A 20,808-nucleotide genomic window follows, 5' to 3' on the forward strand; every position below is an offset into this window, starting at 1 on the left:
CCACCCAACCATGACATCTACGGGATGTGATCCCGAATCAAGAGATGTTCCCTCCGAGCCACGAGCTGAGCTACTGGCACGAACTCCCAGATGCAAACCAGCCTGGTGTCCCATACCACCAGGTGGCGCTGTGAAGCCTAGGATCTGCTACTGGGCCTTGGGCTACGCTATGATGCAGGCGTGCGTCCGTGACTCAATCCAGGATCAGACCTAGCACCTGGGAACGAAACTTGCTCCCATCGGCTCTCAGAGAACTGAACCCCTGGGCCCCTTATATAGACTCGGGCCCCAAGCGCCAGAAATAGCGAAGACCCCTAACTGGTTCGTACCCTTGCCACTCAACCCGAGAATCAAGCCTGCCTAGCTCTAAGCCTCCCCAGGCTACCTGAGCTAGTCTTGTGTACCTAGTACACGTCAGATACTAATCCTTGGACATGACAATCCAAGCTTTGGCTGCTCCAAAAAATGTATTTCAGCTCTAGGCTTTGGCTGGCCCAAAGAACATTTTCAGCTCCAAAACGAATCTCAGCCTCCCTTTCTCCTACCCTACCCTTGCCCTGTCTTAGCTTCTTCTTTTTCCAGCCCCTCCTACAGCAAGGAGTGTTGGATAGAGCTTCACCGGCCTCCTCACCTCAATTGACAAATGGGTATTTAGTCAATCCTCGTCCGCTTCCACCGGCCTCAAAAACAATTATTTTCTCAAAAGATGAGTTGTAGCAGCTCAAAAAGGATGTAGAGATAGAAAGTTCTACCTCACTCTTTGCTCGCATCCATGGGTCCCATCCTTCTAGATCGCAAGCAAGGGACTGTATGCTTGCGACCTTACCGAAAGACCTCGCTCCTCACCTGTCAGATGTATGCTTACTTGGTCGAAGCTTCTTCTAGGTTGTTCTTTATTCTCTTGAGGCCACGGCTTTGGCGCTCAAGGCTAGTCCCTTGGTGCTAGCCTCTGTGGATCTTTCTCTTACCTTTCACTTTTAGTTTTGATCTTGTTGAGGAGGATAGTTGGGTCACCTCTCCTTTTATGCAACTACCCGATTGTACCATCGGCACCTTGCTACTATTGGAGCCTCCTTTGGAGTGGTCACAGAGATCCCCTCCATTCTAGGCCTTCCTTCTTCTTCTTTAGTGGAAGCGGTTAAGGCCAGTGGGGTTCCTAGAGTTAGGGTCATTGTCTCTGACCCTAACATCACATATCACCACATCATGCTTCAGCGACCAGATGGATCCATTTTCTCGCACGAGGATCAAGATTGTGGGCACACAAGATTAGTGTAGGATATGCAAGATCCATGGGCACTTTGCTAGAGACTGCCCAAGAAAAAAAGACCCAAGAAGTCTTCGGGTGTGGCTCCTACTCGTATTGCTCCCTCGGCACTCCCAGTTTGTCCTGCAGCACGTGCTACTAGATAGCCAGTTCCTTTAGCATGTCCAGGACTCTCCTTGCGTTCTCCACTTGCCATCCCTCGTTGGATTGCAACTAGGGTTGTCACTCCACCAGCATAGGAGGACACCTCTCATGACCCGGGGTCTTCTTCGATTGCAGAGCTGGAGACATTCCTGTTTTGGTTGCAACTGAGGTTCCTATTTCTATACTCATAGATAAGGAGAGACCTTCTGATGACATAGCTCCTGTCAGAGATACCTCAATTCTAGCTGAAGTTAGACAAGTGATGGCACTGATGCAGACACGCGAACTCTTGGTCCTCTCCTTGAGCAACCACCTGCCTCTACTGCACTTCGGACTTCTTGCATTGATAGAGACAAGGGGGTTTCCTCTTCTTCTTCTTCTTCTTGGAGTGCAAGGATTCTTTGCACTCCTGTGTTAGGCCTGGTACATGGAAACTCATGTTCTGTCTTGGCAAATTTGGCGGAGATTGAGGAGGAGTTTGTGCCCTCCATAGTTGGGGATGCTATTATTGGATTTTCTATCAACATAGTATCTCCCTCCGCAGGAGTGGGGGTTCCTTCCCCTGTGGATTTCCCTCCACTGGACAGATTTTTTGGAGGTCTCCTTCATAGGAGAGGTTCGTTTCTGCCACCAGGTCGGATAAGGTATTCCATCCTACCTTTTCCAGCCAATAATGATTGTATCTTGGAACATATAGGGCCTCGTTGGCGTGCCACATTGCCGCCGTCGATAGCTGATTTGTAATCAGCTTCATCCAGGTGTTATTGGGGGTACTATCGACGCTCTCTTTATTTAGGAATACAAATTGGATGCCAGTGATTGTGCCAAGTTAGGTAAGATGCTTTCAGGGTACCACCTTTTTATCACCTATAGTTGGCACTAGGGGTGGTACATGCATTTCAATTTTTGCATCTTTTCTCACCTTGGTTGTTGGATACGGAGTCATTATCCCCACCAGAGCTCAGTGGATCCTGCTTTTGATCGAAGGACACAAGGTTGGTTTTCTAAGCCTATACACCCCCAACAACAGAGAGGATCGTGTCCTTATGTGGAAGGAGATGCTCTCCTGGGCTCCCAATGCAGATTCATGGGTCATGTTGGCCTTACTTTTCCTCAAGACTTCTACAGTAAGGAGTTCAAGTTATTGACTAATTTACGAAAGTGAAGTGATTTTTATATAATGGAGTTGCTTTCAGATAAGAAAGGGGGTAGAGAAGGTGGCATTTACTCATTGGAGAGAGCAGTTTGGGATGCCTTACTCTTCCAGTTCAGTGGTGGCAGAGATACATGGTGTGATGATGCCTTTCACACACAGCCACACTCTCTCTTGTTTTCGTGGTCAAATAGAAGACTACAGATACCCATCCATGCACGGATTGATAGATTTTATGTTGATGATTGGGCTCTGGATAGAAGTGGATTTGTATGCATTTCGGTTGGAGTATCCACCTTAGATAACTTTTCAGTGGTATTGATTATTTCAAAGCCTCAGTTGAGAGGATGCTGTGCTAGTCTCAGGATTCTAGATGCATTATATGCGGAGGAGGGCCTCACAGAGGCAGCATTGCAGATCAGGGTTTCTCACGCTCATGGTGGACAGCCGTCCCCTTCACATGTGGTTGGAGCCGTCACTGGTGTTAATGATTTCTACAACTTAGCTGCTAGCACCAGGAGTATCAGACGGGAGATTTGAGTTTGCCGGCGCTTGGCAGCCCTAGAAAAGAAAGAAAGAAAGAAAGTTTATTAAAGTCTTTGGAGGACCGATGGGTCTATGAGACTGTGAAAATCCTGATACAACGAGCTGTGGTAGTGGAGCTACTAAACGAGCGTCCATACCAATGCAAAATGCAAAATGCCAAAAATGCAGAATGGCAGTACTAAGTCTTAAGTACAACATAGTCATGTCGGTGGTCGACTATATATCAATCTCAGCATCATCATCAATATCATCATCATCCCCAGCAACAGCAAGATATCAGGATGGATGAGGCAGTGGAGGCATGAAGTCGGCAATAGAGTGTTGTCGGCCACTCAGAGGTGCGGTCCTAGCACATCTCTTAGTCGTAGCTCTATGTCTAACCAGGGCTACTATGACCCCCGTCGGTCGGGCTCCAACTCTAAACAAGGAGGGGATGTCTCCAAGTGTGATCTGTGTGTCGACCCTCTGTTTGAGCTGTCGGGTCACGGTCTCCGGGTCACGGTCATGTCGAGGCCTCGTCTCGTTGGAGTCCATGTGATCTAGCTGAAAGAACTCCGTGATAGAGCTCTGAGAGGGATCAACCAAGGAAGAAGTCTGCTCCTGTCTCCGTGCTCGGAGTATCCTCTCGCGGTGTCTAAGTGCCTCCTCATGAATGAAACCTGCCAAACACTGCTGGTCTGGGTAGGAGAGGAAATGGGCTAAAATCCCATAACTATCTCTGAAGAGGCAGTGGAAACGTCCTTGGATCTCATAGTACACAGGACACCTGAAGATGAAACGCTCCTTTGTCTCAACCTCCTGTATGTCACATAGTGTGCATATGCGCCGCTCCCTGGGTAGTTGCTCTGCTCTATCGCTCTCGATGCAAAGTCTGTGTGAAGAGACCCGGAACTGCCCAAGAGAGATCCTCATCGAGTGGGGTAGGTGAATCTGTGTGTATCCTGGTGGGTCAATGAAACCCTCCGCTGTGATATGTAAGAAGTGATCTCTGTAGAAGCTAAGCTTCACTGGGAGTTCACTCGGTTCCAACCAGGTCCGAAAAGTGTGTGGCTGTAGTAGATCCTCACGGATAACCTGGTTGACCTCGTGTGATAAGAGGGGAGAGAACAGAGCATCCATGCTATACTAGAGACGGAAGAGCAGAAGAGGCCTACAAATGCTTTGATTCAGGAGCGCCTTGTTGCAGCAAGGCCTCATCAACAGAGACCACTAGATCAGAGAGCAGAGCATGCCTTTCATGCTGGAGAGTCTTTTTGGACTCAGATGGGAGGTAAAGTCAATAAGCACTTCCTCTCTACTCTTGGCCGCGGACATAGTAGGGAATGTGCTTTGCAACTTATTGACTCAGATGGGGTTTTACAAACTGATCCTGATGCCTTCATGCACATAGCTATAGATTTTTATGCCTCCCTTTTTCTAGCAGATCCTGATAGACAAGCCAAAGATGATGCCAGATATGTTGTATGGTAGTGTATTCCTATGTTTGGTGAAACCAAATATGGGACTGCAGTCAAGCGAGGACTGTTTGGAAAGGGGTTGCTCTGGATACTCAACATTTTTCATACTTCCCCTTTCTTCATGGCTTGTGGGGCTTGGTCGCATGGTTATCCCTTACTGGGCCCCAGGTGTTTTATGAGGGTGAGCCTTCTTCTTGGGCACTCTCGGTCTGTTGGCAGGTGATAGAGCCCTGCTCTCTTCAGGATGTACCACTTACTCCCTTCAAAGCTGCTCATGCTTCAGTGGACACCTCTTGGGAGATTTTGGCTAGCATTTCCTCTTGGCACATTTGGAGAGCCAGATGTACAGAGGCCTTGGATGGCACCCAGATACACCCATCACAGGTGTTCATGGGTATTTGGACTGACACGGTTCACACTTTGATAGCCATATGGGCTAGCATGCAGGGCCCTTCACGGGCAGCCTCTTCTAGAAGGACTGTATTTCTTCGAGTTTGGAGGGGCTCTCCCTTTTTCTCGGAGGTTTCTATGGGATTGAGATGGCACTATCAGCCCCAATCCTTTCTTTTTGGCTCTTGAGCTTTTCATGTATTGCATGGTGTATCCCGTATGGAGCTTGCTCTAATAGTTTTCTTTAATACTTAATAGAAGTCTCTTTTTTGCAAAACTAAAATATGCGGGCCTTACTAGATGCACCTTTCACCAACATAGATTTCAAGACTGCAGTTCTTGCCCTTCCTAAGGGCAAGTGCCCGGGTTCGGATGGGCTTACCCCTCCTTTTCATTGCTTTTTGGGATATGATTGGGGATCACATTACCTGAGCCTTGTAGGGTGTTCGGGACTTTGGTGAGATGCTATCACTTACAGATGGTCTCATTCATCTTATTCCAAAAGGGGGCAGTGGGAATTTAGTGTGTCAGTGAAGACCAATTACTCTTTTGGGGATTTTCTTACGCTTGGAGTCCATGCTTCAAGATCTCATACATGATACTCAGACGGGCTTCATTCATTGCAAGAGCATCTTTGATAATATTTTCTCATTTTGCAAGGCTTCTGGGTGGGCTATGCAGACCAACTGGAGATTGGCCATTCTACTCTTGGATATTGAGAAAGCTTATGACAGGGGTTTTTTGGAAGACACCCTGCTTCGCTTTGGATTTTCATATGCATGGATTCAAGGTTTATCCTCCTAGAAGAATTCAGCAAATTCATGTTGCCATACCCGTGGATTGGATTGACATAGATTACAGCCTATTTCATGCTCTACTTGGATGGGGGGCTTTCACGGGGACATGTATTCCAATATAGGTTATAGCACTACGATAGTTACATGAGGATGATCTTTGATGTTCAAATAAGAGGCACGTCGTCTAGATCTACTCATGATATCCTATTGGGAATTCCTCTTCAGCCTATCTAGATCTTAGGTTATATGGAGCATGGATCATGGTACCTAGACCTAGACCCTATTCTTCTTTCTTTGGGCTCATGGAGGATTTTGTTATACGGAGGAGTTCCCCGTAAAGCTTTTACAGTGGGATCCCGGAGAGTGGGATTGCATCCTTGATGCAGTGCACCGATAGAAGAGCATTCCCTTCTTTTTTTTTACAGTCAATAATGCCAAGAGATTCTAGATTAGTTATAGAGAATGGAGGCCCTTCAGAGCTCCTCATTGGGAGAATTTTCAGATTTTTGCTTATTTGCAAAAAGTTCTTTGGAGAAGACCTTGGAAATCCATTAAGAATAGAAAAATCACTCTTTTCTTTTGGCTTTCTTTTTTCTTTTTCTTATTTAAAAAAAAATACTTTTATTAAGTATGAACAAAACCCGTGAGAGCAAAAACTCAAGCAGCAATATATCATGCGGTTCATGAGAAAACACTCCTCAAAAGGAGGTAGCATCAGTGTATATATAGTATCTATCTATATCTATCTATATACTAGCCAAGGTATAAGAAGGGTGGACCTAGGATCCATCCAAAGCCTCTGTGCATCTGGCTCTCCAAATATCCCACGTTGTAATACTCGCCAGTATCTCCCAAGAAGAGTCCACAGACGCATGTATGGATTTGAAAGGTGAAGCAGGAACGTCATCCAAAGAGCATGGCTCAACTAAATGGCAATGAATCGATAAAGCCCAAGAGGAGTCATGTCTCTCATAGAAAACCTGCGGCCCCAAAAGAGAGAGCCAAGCAACTGAGCCCCAAGTCATGAAGAAGGGGCGACGAATAAAGGTACTGAGAATCTTGGCTGTCCCCTTCCAAATTATCCTAGCCTGTCTGCAATCCCAAAGGCAATGCTGAACTGACTCCACAGCAGAGAGGCAGCGAGAACGAGTAGGGTCAGCTCCGAACTCGAAGCTCTAAAGGTTCATGGCATTCACGCCATGAATAGAAAGCCAAAAGAACAAAGTGATTTTTCTATTCCAGCGGGATTTCCAAAGTCTCCTCCAAAAATTCTTATGTATGTCAGCTGAAATCTCATATAACACTTCCAATGGGATGCTCTGGAAGGGCCTCCAACCTCTACAGCTCTTTGGAATCTCCTGGCATTACTAACAGTATAACGAAAGAAGGGAAGGCTCTTCTCTCGATGCTCTTCCCATTCCCTAGGATCCCACTGAAAGTACTTTATGGAAACACCTCCATAAATCCGAAATCTCACACTCCCAAGGTAACAAGATGTGGGTGGGTGAGGGTCTAAGTACCACTCTATGTCTGAGCCAGCTCCCCCAATTCAACGATCGTGGCCGGCTGAAATGGAATATGTAATAAAACATAATCAGTTGATCTGGACAGCCTGCCACCCCGAGGACATCAAAGACCAGAGCATCCTCATCCGCTCCACGGACCGCAATAACCTGTAGAGGAATGCCTCCTCGCTGAATACACCCATCCAAGTGGAACACGAAATAGCCATATCATGTGTTTCCATCCAATCCACTGGAATGGCTGCATCAATCTGCTGAATCGTGCCTGCGCTCCCTTTGATATGGCTTACCAATTGGGCCTTACGCTCCTCTGGAAGCTTTTTGAAAGATTTCCAGGGCCCCATTGTGGAGGCAGGACCCCTCTCTTGCTTGGACCATTGCATATAGTGTGAGGCATATACTCCTGAAGCTAGCCCAAGCCTTCAGGATAGCAGCCATAAGAGGGAACAAGGAAGACCTGAGGCGAGGTGAAGTGAAAATCCATTTAGTACTGTAACTCCAGTCTCCCCCCGAAGATGGCATACATGACAACATGTTGCATATAAAGAAATCCTTCCACAGCTCTTGCCTTGGCATAAGTCCTCTCACCACTACCTTGTAGTGCAAGGCCTTGCACTGTAAATCCGGATCTATGATGTTAAGCCCGTCTTCATGTGTGGGGAGGATCAATGTCTCCTAAGCCACCCTAGCTATAACATGTGTTTTCCATCAAGCCCACTCCATAGAAAATCCCTTACAGGTCTCTTGAGCTGAGTGATACACTCGCTAGAATGGCACCAACAAAAACAAATAAACCAAGCAGTGGCCAACAAAACTTGATTGACCACCACAACCTTGGATGCAAGATCATGTTTGGCTGAATTCCAAAACAAGAGTTTTCTCCTTGCGATGGAGACATACCCATGCCGACTTGGCACCCCAAATACTTGACAAGAACACCCCTCTGAAACCAATGTCATTCTCCCAGTCAGGGGTTTCCTCGTCACTAATCTAAAAGCCATTGGATTATCCCAATCGATGTGTGCCCCCCTAGTAGTGCAAAATATATCCAAGGCTGTCCTAAAAGAAGTGAGCATATGTGTCGTGGCATCTAGGAAAACAATAGTGGCTCACTGTCTAGAAGGTCTTTATCCTGTTCGCGGGGAAGTCTCAGCCCAAGTATATCAGCTTAAGATCTAATATAAATGCTCATCGCTTCAGCCCCATGAATAAAAAGAGGAACGGAGCTAGAGGGCATCCTTGGCGGACTGATGTAGATATCTGAAACCTCACCCCTGACCATACCAATAAGCAACTGGCTATGGGCTGATACGTATACACTTCCTTGGAGGTAACTTACCAATTGTAGTTTCATGATAGCTCTCGCTATTTTTGACCATCTCTTGCTATTTTGGACCAACCTAGCTATTGTTAGCCACCCTTATGCTATTTTCAGCCACTTTGCTATTTTTAGAACACCCCCTCTATTTCAGGCACCACTCACTCTTTTTATTCTCTTTTACATCCTTTCGCAGCCCCCGTGTCTCCTTACAGCCATCTTAGTCCCCCTTTCGGCGCCATCTCTCTACCCCTCTTGTCTTCTACCTCTCTCCCCCTTGCGCCACCCTCTCCCTTCCTGCGCCCCCCTTGCCCCCTCGCCTCTCTTGCTACAGCCTTCTCACCCTCCCTCCTTGTACCCAGTTTATGTGCCCCCCCCCCCCCCCCCTCCCACCTCTCGAGCTCTCCCTCGCCTCTCCTATCGCCCTTGCCTGCCTCTTGCAGCCCTCCCCCTTGCCTCTCTTGCTCCCCCCCCCTCCCCCTTGCGCCACCCTCTCCTTGTTGAGCCCGCCTTGCTCCTTTTGGCCCCCTCGCCTCTCTTGCTACATGCCCCTCACCTACCTCCCTTCGCCCACTTTGTGTGGCCCCCTACCTCTCCAGCCTCTCCCCCGCCTCTCCTATCTAGCTTGCCTCCCTCCTACAGCCCCCTCCTGGCTCCCTCGCCTCTCTTGCTTTCCCCTCACCCCCCCTCGCCCACTCTCTGCGTCCCCCCTCCCCCCTCTCACCTCTCCGGCCCCCTCGCCCTTGAGCCACCCTCCCTCTGTGCGCCTTTCCTCCCACCTCTCTTGTCCCCTCTCGCTTCCCATGTGCGCCCTTGACCCTTTGCCCCCCTTTGTGCGTCCCCTTCCTCCGTGTAGCCCCCCCTTACCTCTCCTGCTCTCCCCCTCACCTCTCCTATACGATATAACAAGTGTGGTGGTCCAAAAATTTATTTGCCATCATTTTGTTAGAATAAAGGATTAGCTACAACTAGTGTAGTTGGTTGTACAAGCTAGCTAGTTTAGGATTAACTAGATTACAAGCACGGTGGTTTAAAATTTTCTTTGGCATCATTTTGTTGGAATAAATATTCCTTTGTACAAGGTCTAGGATTATGTATAACTAATATGCTGGTTGTAAAAGCTAGCTTTTTGAGGATTAATTAGATAACAAGCATAATGGTCTAAAAATTTATTTGCCATCATTTTGTTGAAATAAATTTCCCTTAGACCTATCAATGCCAATACATGGCTGCCACAGTACATCTCCCCTTGGCTTCATAACATGACATGTTAGGAAGCCACATAGTCTGTGGAGGTACAATCTGCCTACAGGGAACCACAGTCTCCGTCTCCGCCTCACATGCTAGGATCGGTCGCCCAGGGATCTTGTGGTTTTAATCCTAATTTCGAATTAGGTCTCCATTCTCCTCTCAGTACAGATTCGATAGTGACTGCTACCACTACCGCTCCTCTATCAGGCCAGTAGGCTTCTTGCCTCTCTCTAGTATGGTCCTTAGCTCCTGCCACTATAGTTATACTCTATCGGCGATACCGGAAAGGACCACCTCATGCAGTTGCCACCCGAGCCTCGAGCCGGTCCCATTGTTTTTGCAGCTTCTACATTGCCCCTTCAGGCTGATTGTCCTCCCCTCCTGGAGAATGAAATGCTGGACCATTACATCGCATCATCCTCTGGCCATCCTTTCTCGATTGAGGCACATTGGTAGGTACAAACTGATGATTATAAAAAACTCTTCCGTGAGCTTAAGCGCAGAAGGTTTCTCGTGTGGACATAGGGGAGAAGGATATCGACTAGATCGTTACAGTTTCCTTGCGTAATGCCTTGACAGTTGGCCCTCTCTAATCCAAAGCTCCTGTGTGTTTTCTTAGTATGGATACCCTCGCACCTGTGGAGGATTGGGACAAATTGGAGGATCGGGCCATGGCAAGCATTTTTTAGGAGTTTGGTCAGATAATTGACAAGGCAAACATGTTAAGTTATGGCAACCACTATGCATGGGCGAAGAGATCTATGCACATGACACAGCATATCATTGATGATACGTTTACTCAACTTGGTGTAGTGCTTCTCAAACTCCACAGAGCACACCCAGGGCATGATGTCCCAGAAGCATACGACTAGAGTATGAGGCTCGGGGGGATCTATAGCTCCATGACATACTCTCGGCATCAGACTTGGTTTTTCTCTCTTGTGATCAGAGAGCTCTCACTTGTGTACATGGGAGTTTTTGGTTTACTTTTCTTCCTCTGATCCAGCAAGCATTTGTTCCTGGACATGGACATTAATCGTCTTTTTCTTTTTCGATGATGTATCCGGTGACTTACTGTTCTACATAGCTCGGTGTTACTCTTGTATATAGCGTGGTGCTGCTCTCACCAGCTTGGGTTATTTTCATGAATTGTACGGCCATGCACATACTCTTACACACTCTTTTATTTTAGTTTCTCTTTTCCAATGTAAGGCCGCGAGCCATTGGTTTATTTCATTTCGTGTTGTGGGGCCACAAGTCCTTATAACTTCAAAGGTCGCACCCTTGTAACTCCACTGTCCCACTAGCCTTGTATTTGAATTCACCCATTCACCGGGACAGTGAATGATAGTGGCGGGGAACTATTGTAGATATTCAAGTTCAAGCCATGCCAACCATGTGGTAAGTATGTCAGTCATGTGACAAGGTGACAACCATGTGACAACTATGTCGCCATACCGACCATGTGACAACTATGTCCATGAGCTGACAAGGTGACAGCCAGTCACAGCTATGTCATCATGCCGACCATGTGAGAAATATGTCGGCGTGTTGACAAGGTGACAACCATGTCCATGACAACCAAGGTGACAACTATGTCAACCATGGTCACTTGTGTACGACCCCAAGACCTCACAATTCCACCTAAGTGATCATGTCGTAACTCTAGTCATTCACACTGCAACTTGTGTAAATGGTGGTGCAGAGGAGATCCCAGGAGTTGGACATGGAGAAGATAAGTCCGCACCAACTAGGAGTCATAGGGCTAAGCGGTGCACATGGAGTAGTGCATATGAAGCAATGGAGCACAACAGGTGCACATGGGCTAATTATATCACCACTTGGGAGGAGGTTGGCGAGTCAGGAGGTGATTAAAGCCATGAAGAGTCCGAGTGGTGGAACAGCTGAGGGAGATAGAGACACGACCAATGGGGAGAACGGGAGAAGATTCTTAGCAAGAGAAAGGGACCCTACACGGGCAACGGAGGGGATGAAGGGGACCCTCCACCTCTGCTCGCAACTCTAGCTCCTCTTCATCTTATGTGTTCCCCTCTTCATTCCCCTTCACTTGGTATAATGGACCTTGTGTCATGTGGCTTGAGTTCTGTTCCTTTCATGTTGAAGGTTAGCTCTTGTGATTTTGTTCCGCTTCAGTATTTCACTTTGCTTACATCACTCTCGCAAACGTATTGATCGCACCATCGTCCTTGCGCGTTCCATCGTTGACACCATCGTCCAACACTTGCACCATGAACCATTGGTGACACCATTGACACATCCTACTTGCTGCTCGCACTAGTGGCCATAGGCCTCCGATAACACTTCCAGAATTGGTATGCCCCCCCCCCCCCCCCTCTCAGACAATTTATAATCTCTGGATATAGATTGCATCCTTACACAGCTTCGTATTATTCTTTAGCCATTGATGCCTTAGTCCCCTAGCATTTCTATTGCTTTTCATTCCTCTAGCTACATCTTCAAGTGAGCACTACCGCTTCCTACAGTGCCACTCACAGATGATTCAAATTGGGTTTTTATTTTTAGCAAGTGGGTTGTTAGCTCGAGATAATGTTTATTTTTAACATTTTATTAAAAAAACTGAGTCAAAAATAAATTATGCTCAAGATGCAAACCCAAATCTTTACATCACTAATCAATCATTGATATTTATTTTTAAAAAGTCGCAAAGGTTATACTTGTTGGATGGTCGAAAAGTCATGGAATGGTCATGAGAAATGAAGTCCAAATTCATGTTGCTATATGAATTTTGGGCATGTGGAGATGCAAAGGATATTGGCATTGAAGATGAAGTCTAAATTCTTATCATATTGCTATATCACTTTTGGAAATGTGCAGATGCAAAGGATTTTGGCATTGAAGATGAAGTGTTGCCCTTCCTAAATAAATTGTGTTCTTTTCTTATTGTGGTTCCAGGTAGGGAGGTTTGGTTATTTTCGAATGATGTGTCTTGTCTCTCTCCTTTTCAAAATAGTTGGTAGTTATCAAATGTCCTTAATTTTTTAATTTTATAGGCAATGAGAGTCATATCTATCCTTTCATGTTGTTAAATTGATTGAACGGGCTTCCAACACAATACTAAAATCCTATTTGAAATTGTTTTTTAATAGGGTATTCAGAACATGGTACATTCTACTTGCTAAGAGGCTTAATGCAACTTCTCAATACACAATTACGGTAAATATCATTATATTAAGAAATTTATGTCTATTATTCTTCCAAGGTTCTTATATTTGAAAGCAAATCTAGATTTTATAGTGAAAATAAACGAATTTGTTTTTGTCTTGTAAGTAGACTATATCTTCTTGAGATTGTTTCTTTTGCCCACAATGTGCATACTATTTGTCATTTTTATATGTATATTGCATGATAATGGAATCCTTGTTATAATTAAATGGAGATGGACATCCATTTTGTCCAATTGAGATCCAAATGTCCCTGGCCATGAATCATGCAGTTGCATTCTTACATACTATCGTTCCCTCAACATCTAACTTACCATCCTTCCTTCACTAAATTCCATGGTGAGCCATATTTTGGAGGGAAAGATTTGCATGTTGGGGGTTCATGTTTTAGAGTTCTAAATCACCTACCTGAGAGTGTTATCATTAGGAGAGCAGATTGACTTCTTATTTGTATAGACAATTCTTTATGTGGGCTTCTTGGATGAGTGTTATGTTTGCGGAAACAATGATTACTTGGCAAGACAATGTCCTTGTTATAACCTTTTTACCATATCAATGTCCACTTTGCTTCCTATTCTAGAGCTCTTTATGACTACTTATTTTTTTGGTTTTAAAAAAAATAATGAAAAAGACTTCTATTAAGTATGAAAAAGCCCAAGAGCAGGGTGCTCAAGGCAAGAATACACCATGCGTAGCATGTGAAAAAGAAAACAAAAAAGGATCAAACCCTACTCAATAAACAAGTCTAAAAAAGATCCAGGGTTGAGGCTGAAACTGCTACCTCAAACTATAGTGACCTTCGAGAAGAAAAGACAACCTCTCTACTCCCTGATATAAAAGGTCCTCCTAGCAAAAGAAGCCCTGAAAGACCCGTGCTTACTTGATCAAATGACCATCAAAGTGGGTACAACATTTATCCAAATGGTGGCCATGGTGTGAGAAGGGTCAATCTAGGAATCATCAAGTGCCTCTATGAATGTGGAGGATCTCCAGATATGCCAGGCTGAATGCTCGTTATGATCTACTAGCATCTACTATTGAGGCATGTGCAGGTTTGTAAAGAGAGGAAGGAACAACATCCAGAGAGCATAATTGAACCACATGACGTCAAAACCAAAAAGCCAAGGAGGGGGTGTGCATCTCATAAAACACTTGAGGACCCAATAGAGAGAGCCAAGTCACTGAGCCCAGGTGATGGAGAAAGGGGCGGGAGCAAATGTACTCAAAAGTCCTACCATCCCCTTGCAAACAAGCCTGTCTTGTCTACAATCTCAAAGGCAATGCTAAATGGACTCCTCAGTAGATAGGCAACACGGGAAAGAAGAGAAGCCCCAAACCTGTACCTCCATTGATTTACTGCAATCCCTCCATGAATAGAGAAAGACTTGACTTTTCTATTCTTGAGAGATTTCCAAAGCCTTCTTCACATAATTATGTAAGTCTGCAAAAATCTAAATCTCCTCCCAGTGGGAGGCTCTGGAGGGATTCCAACACATAGCACTGAGCTGGCATTACTTTAAAGTGTACTGGAAGCATGGGAGGCTCTTCCTATGATCTCATGTATCAATCCACTCCTATTCTCCAGGATCCCACTGCAAGTACTTTATGGGGATACCCTGATAGAGCTAAATTCTCCATGAGTCCAAGGGGATTTTCTCTGGATGGCAGTCTAAATACCATCCTGAAGCCAAAAGATACTGCTTCACGTGCCCCTATATTCTGCATGGCTGAAAATAGGCTTTCACAATAGTATCTCATCCATGGACCTATATAACCTGCCCCGAAAGTGCACATCAAAGACCCAAGGCATCCCCATCTATATCCCTCTGGAGACCAATGACTAAAACGGGAGGCCTATCCTCGAAAAAGCCCCCATCCATCTAATGTGACCATGCCATCTCTCATCTGTAGGAACCCAATCCAAGGGTAAAGCTGTATCAATCCTCCTCTCAGGTGGCTAATCATTTGGAATCTTTTATCTTTTAGAAGGTTTTAAAATCCTTCCAAGAGCTCACGAAGGAAGCAAGGCCTCTCTTCCCAATAGGACCACTGCATGTAACCAGAAACACCTAGGGGTCTGTGATGATCATCAAGAATCATACTATTTCACACGACAGGCTGCCTATAAATTTCTTCCTAGGAGGAGGGAGGGATCCATTTCAAGAGAACTCATGAAGCTGCCCCAAGCTTTCGAGATGGCAACCATAACAGGGAAGGAAGGCATTCGGAAGTAAAGATTTACCTATTGCTGTCCATCCAATCACCATGTGACAGTGTGATCAAAAAGCGTGTTTTACACCAGCAAAATGTATATAAATGTTTCGGCTAGAGGTGAAATGTGTAAAATGTCTGGGTACTACTGCATTTGGAAAACCCTGCCCCGCCGTTCGTTTTCTGTGTGTGTTTGGCACGTACATCTACTTTAGCCAACTAACCTATACCAGCAGCTACCCTTTAATACCTCACCTGACCTTCCCTTGCCTTACAGCCATCATGCCTTTCCTACTTGGTGGAGATTGCAGGGCTTTTGGGATCCCAAGCTGGCTGTTCTGACAGCCGTCTAATTCTCCCTCCTAGCTTGTCCATTTTGGGCCTAGAATCCCTCATTCTCTTCCATCACCCTTGCTTCCTTCTTCGTGCACATCCTTGCACCCAAACTCAGTGCTTCTTCATCCCATATCTCTCTCCCTTTGCATCAGCCTTCTCTCTTATTCTTCCCTTGATCCTGGTTTCTTCAGTCCTACAACTTGTGGTTTGGCCTCGAAAGGTGGAAGCGCAAGACATGATGTATGCAAGGACACTCTTTTCATAAGGAGATAGGACACATCTAGCACTAAGAAGACGGCATGCAAGTTTTGTGCAGTGAAATGGACTAGATCAGCCCCTTGAGTTCGAGCAAACTTTTTAAGGTCGTGTTATGAAGAGTTGCCATGCCATTCTTGAGCGAATAGTCTTGACACATGGAGACACCTCGTCCAAATAAGCAGAGACTCGATCCCTCCACCCTACAGTCACAAATCAGATTGTTCATGCTAAGGTGTTGATGGAGCGGAAAAAAGAGGGCATAGGGGCAAAGATTACATCATCCAATGTACGAGGGATGTGGTCGGTTCGAGTGTGTCACACTCACATCATGAGAGGACATCTACTGAGCCTCTACATGTATCTACTCCATTCCTTATCCGTTGGGATTTCCACTACTCAGCTACACGGGCAGCTGACGCCAATGCATAGAAGTCTGTGATCTGTCGATGGTGACCTATGGCATGAGTCCATGCTGCTCTCTGGCCTGTCGCATTAGTGTGTCTCTTTGTCAGCGCATCTCAAGCAGGTAGAGCCCAACACAGACTTGATCATGAAAATGTATCAACCGTGTGAGTGGACCAAAGCCATGCCCCTCTGAAAGAGGCAGTGATATCGTCCTCGGATCTCATAGTAGACCGGACAGACACATAGAAAATGCTCCTCCGTCTCGATCTCGCCCATCTGGCATAGTGTGCAAGTCCCAATAGATATATTTGAAAAAGTAAAAAAAGTCTTGGACAATGAAGAAAGTAAGCGAAAATATCAGTTAAAATAAGTAAGGTGAGATATAAGTTTTCTTTTCCACATAGGTTGTTTGCTTCCAACCACTTATACTACTGCTCATTACATACCTGCAATTTTTAGAGGTTTTATCGCTCAGCTCATGAGACCTATCAGGAACTTCCTATGGAGTGGTTTAGATGGCACCTCAGATGTTGCAGCAAGGTGGCTTGGAAGACCCTCATTCTCTCCACAGGAGGAGGTCTCAATATTATGGACCCGAACTTGCAGTGTATGGCCTTGCTCTGCAAGTTCGCAGTACGTGGATTGATGCCTAGACAGGAGCCCTGGAAAGATTTTTTCTCACGTAGCATTCATTCTTGTACCCCATCTTATGGGGGAGATTTGATGGATAGCATCAGATGGATCTTTACTTCAGCCCATCTCAAATCTCCCCCTTCCCCTCTCATGGCTGCTATTCTGAAAGCTTGGGGCTGCTTCAGAAACAATCTTCACAGAGTTCCACCCACCTCTCATGAAGAAATTCACAGGCAGCTAGTCATGTGGAATGACTCGATTTTGGATGACCATGGCAGACCACTTGGAGTGTCACATTATATGCAGTGGTCTAGATGGGAGAGGAGACCTGCTTCTACAATAGGCGCTTGGCAGGCCTTTATGAGACTTCTAGAAGATCACAGACTTATAGCAATTGGCCACCTCAGAGGGAGTGCAGTCAGGATACAGCAGATACGGGCAGCCATTCCGCCACAATGGATTGACACAGATGACATGCCGATCATAGAGTCCACTTGGTGGGGAGCGTTTTCAAGGACGGGCATTCCGTTACAGATTATTGCCTTGCAGGATGCACATGAGGATACCCTAGTCTTTGATGTTTAGTCGGGAGGCAGACTTATCAGATCTTCTGATAATATTCTTTTGGAGGTTGCCTTTCAGCCTGTTGGAATTGCAAGTTTCATGGAGTGGGGCAAGGACTCACAGTGGTATCTTGACCCCGATCCTCTTCTCCTTGCGCTGGGGTCTTGGAGACTCTGGTTATATGGTGGTTACCCTATTAGGTTCTTACAATGGGACCCAGGGGAGCGGGAATGGATTGATGAGGGGCACTGAGAGAAGAGCTTCCCCTTCTTTTGCTATACAGTTAGAAATGCCCGGAGGTTTCAGCTTAGTAGTAGAGGTTGGAGGCCCTCCAGAGCGCCTCATTGGGATAGTTTTCAGTTGTGCGGAAAAACTTTTGGCGTAGGCTCTGAAAATCCCTCAGGAATAGAAAGATCACTCTTTTCTTTTGGCTTTCTATACATGGAGGGATAGCAGTGAACTTGTGGAGATCCACATTCGGGGCTGACCCTACTTGTCCTCGTTATCATATTGCAGTTGAGTTAGTACAGCATTGCCTTTGGGAGTGCAGACATGCGAGGACGATCTGGAAAGGTGTTGCTAGGATTTTCAGTATCTTTCATACAGCACCTTTCTATATGACCTCGGGTTACTCAGTGGAGTCTTGTTCCCTCCAGGATGTTCCCTTCACTCCTTTCATAGCTGCTCATGCCTCAATAGACACGCCTTGGGAGTTTCTGGCTAGCATTGCAGCTTGGCATATTTGGAGAGCCAGGTGTACAGAGGCGATGGAGGGTATCCAGGTTCACCCTTCCCAGGCTATGGTCAATATTTGGACTGACACAGTACACACTCTGACGGCCATATGGGCAAGCATGCAAGGATGCCCAGCAGCCACTGCTAGGATAGTTACTTTTTTCAGAGTTTGGAGAGGATCTCCTTTCTTCTCTTAGTCTCCCTCAGGTTTGAGGTGGCATTTTTAGCCTCCGCCTTGGTTTTTTATAAGCTCATTTTGAGCTGTTTTTTTCCTCATGCATTGCATGATGTACTCCCGCATTTGAGCTTGCTCTCGCGGTTTTCATTCATACTTAATGAAGTAATTTTCTTGAAAAAAAAGAAGAAGATGCATTGAATGCAAGTGGGATTGAATTCATTGTGTATCCTATTTGCTAGCTTTGGCTGGTAACATGTTCCGTGTGGGAATATGTTTTTGGTTTCTCCAGGAGATGGGTCACATGCAGGCAATGGTTGCTAGGCAGACGGCACATCTTTGGTATAGCCTCATTGCTGAGTAGGCAGGGGTTAGCGGGAATCCATGCTTGGAATGGGAAGTATCCCTAGAACCCCGAGAGGGATGGTGCAGGTGTGACTGCCAGTTTGCTGTGTTGTGATGCCAGTTCTCTTATGGGAATGTAGGATATGTGTGACCCATGGGATGAGAGACTATTGGTCATGGCAGCTTGGACAATGGAGAAAGCTCCTATATGCTTTCCTTCTCTGCTTTGAGCAGATGGATGATTAATTGGGCACTAGTGACAGCTGTGGGGAACTGAGTGGCTGACCGGGCTTCTAGTAACAGTTCCGGCGGGCTGTCTGCAAGCTTCCTGGACTAGGGATGGAGACCTATTGCCTGGAGTAGTGAGAGCGGTGAACTGTAAGGGCTATGCAGGGTATGTGGATGCCCACTGGGATGCGGAATCCCCGAGTTGTGAGAAGGAGTGTATCCTTTATGTAGGCTGGATTTCAAGGCCTCTCACTTAATTAAAGAAATACCGAAAGGGGCGCCAAGGTTTGGAGCCAATCTATGTCTTTGTCAAGGGCACTCTGGCTCCCAATCTGCTGGTAATACTTTTGCTGAGTTGTTAAAGTAACAGTGTTGACTGGTTACTTGTTAGTTGTACTGCCCTTTAAATAATTGAAGGCCGGTTTCAGTAGCTTTGTCACCCAATCATCTCGCAATATTCGATTTATGACATTGAAAATTTACTTAGATTTGTACCAACATGAGCAAATGAACCACGCACTGGCCGATAATACCTGGTTCACAACCACAACTCTAGATGCAAGGTTAGAGGGATGAAGGAATTGCAGGCTAAGGCAAAATGGAACGTGACTTTCATCGATGACGGTTGTCCTAAAGGAGCTGGGCACTTTTCGTGGAAGAACATGAGATTGATGCTTGCTGCAGATGTTTATCAATCGCTGATTTTCTGCTTGTGAGGGAAGAAAAGCTATCCTAAAGGAATTGGAAGCCTCTTTGACATGGTTGTGATCTTATGCTGATTTGATCATGGGAGATTTTTGGGTACTAATAGAGAAGGATTGTTGGTGGCGCTGTTGCAGCTTTGGGGGAGTTACAAGCTATTGTCCTTGATGGAAGCTTAGGAGTGTGGGCTTATAGTATTCTGAGGCTGACTGTTCTCTGAGTTTTGGGGAGAAGTTCAGTTCTAAGAGCATCATGTTGGGCTGTGTAGTTTACTGGTTTTCTTTCTGAGGTTGTCTGGCTTCTGGAGGAAATATGGCCACAGTGTGAGTTGTATCAGAAGATGTGTAGAGACATTGATGTTGAATGAATGCCTTTTGCCTTGTGATTGTGTTGTTCGGGTTGTTTTAAACGTGGATGAGGGTGGCTGTGAAGGCGGGTTAGGCTCTACTATTTTTGTCCATCCAGCGTATCATGGATAAGATTTGGGAGAAAGGGCTGCAGACAAAGGCTGATAGCTTTAGCTAGGATTTTACACAAGGTACCAAGCAAGGTAATCGGTCTCCACTGAGATACTAAATTCCTGCAACCCCCTTTCGGAATCAAATGAACGAGGCCCTCCGTAAGCGAGTCTGGCATCTCACCCGAGTACCATACACCTTGCAGGGCTGAAGTAATGTGATCCCCAAGCTGATCCCAAAAGTAATGAAAAATAAGGAGGTAGGTCCATCTGAACCAGGACACTTTCCCTTATGAAGGGCAAAGAGAGCAGTCCTGAACTCTACTTTGGTGAAGGGTGCATCAAGTGAGACAGTCATATTCCCTGTCACCAACCCAGGTAAGTGTCACCAAATAACCACTCTAGCATCATCTGTGGCCTGAGTGTCAGAATCTTCTGTAAGAAGGAAGGCATAGAAATCAGTGGCAACCTGCAAGATGGCATTTGGATGTGTCTGAAGAAATCCGCCTGAGTCAACAAGCTGTGAGATGGTCTCCCTACTATGTCTAGGGCCAAGAGTAGAGAAGAATTGCTTGTTGACCCTACCTCCCGTCTGAGTCCAAAACGACTCTCTGGCATAAAAGGCATACTCTGCTCTCTGACCTAAAAGTGATTGTTGCTGGGCCCTTGCTGCAGCAAGGCGCTCCTGAATCCAAGCATCTATAGGCCTC

The 20,808-nt window shown here is 45.9% G+C and overlaps 1 protein-coding gene across 2 annotated transcripts in view; it reads left to right on the forward strand.

Annotated features, from left to right (window-relative positions):
- Positions 1 to 20,808, forward strand: part of LOC147895332 (uncharacterized) — a 212,144-nt gene that overhangs the window by 157,262 nt on the left and 34,074 nt on the right. Inside the window, exons 18-19 of one of the 2 annotated variants that reach the window (XM_087383874.1) lie at positions 12,703 to 12,780; positions 12,975 to 13,041. In XM_087383874.1, coding sequence (XP_087240000.1) covers positions 12,703 to 12,780; positions 12,975 to 13,041 — 145 coding nt within the window. Of the gene's footprint in view, positions 1 to 12,702; positions 12,782 to 12,974; positions 13,042 to 20,808 lie in introns of those variants that run through there. The other variant, XR_015542004.1, reaches the window with a different exon arrangement.

Source organism: Dipteris shenzhenensis, chromosome 13 (genome assembly GCF_047967505.1).
Source record: "Dipteris shenzhenensis isolate YYH24624 ecotype China chromosome 13, Dip_SZ_1.0, whole genome shotgun sequence".
Classification (NCBI taxonomy): Eukaryota; Viridiplantae; Streptophyta; class Polypodiopsida; order Gleicheniales; family Dipteridaceae; genus Dipteris; species Dipteris shenzhenensis.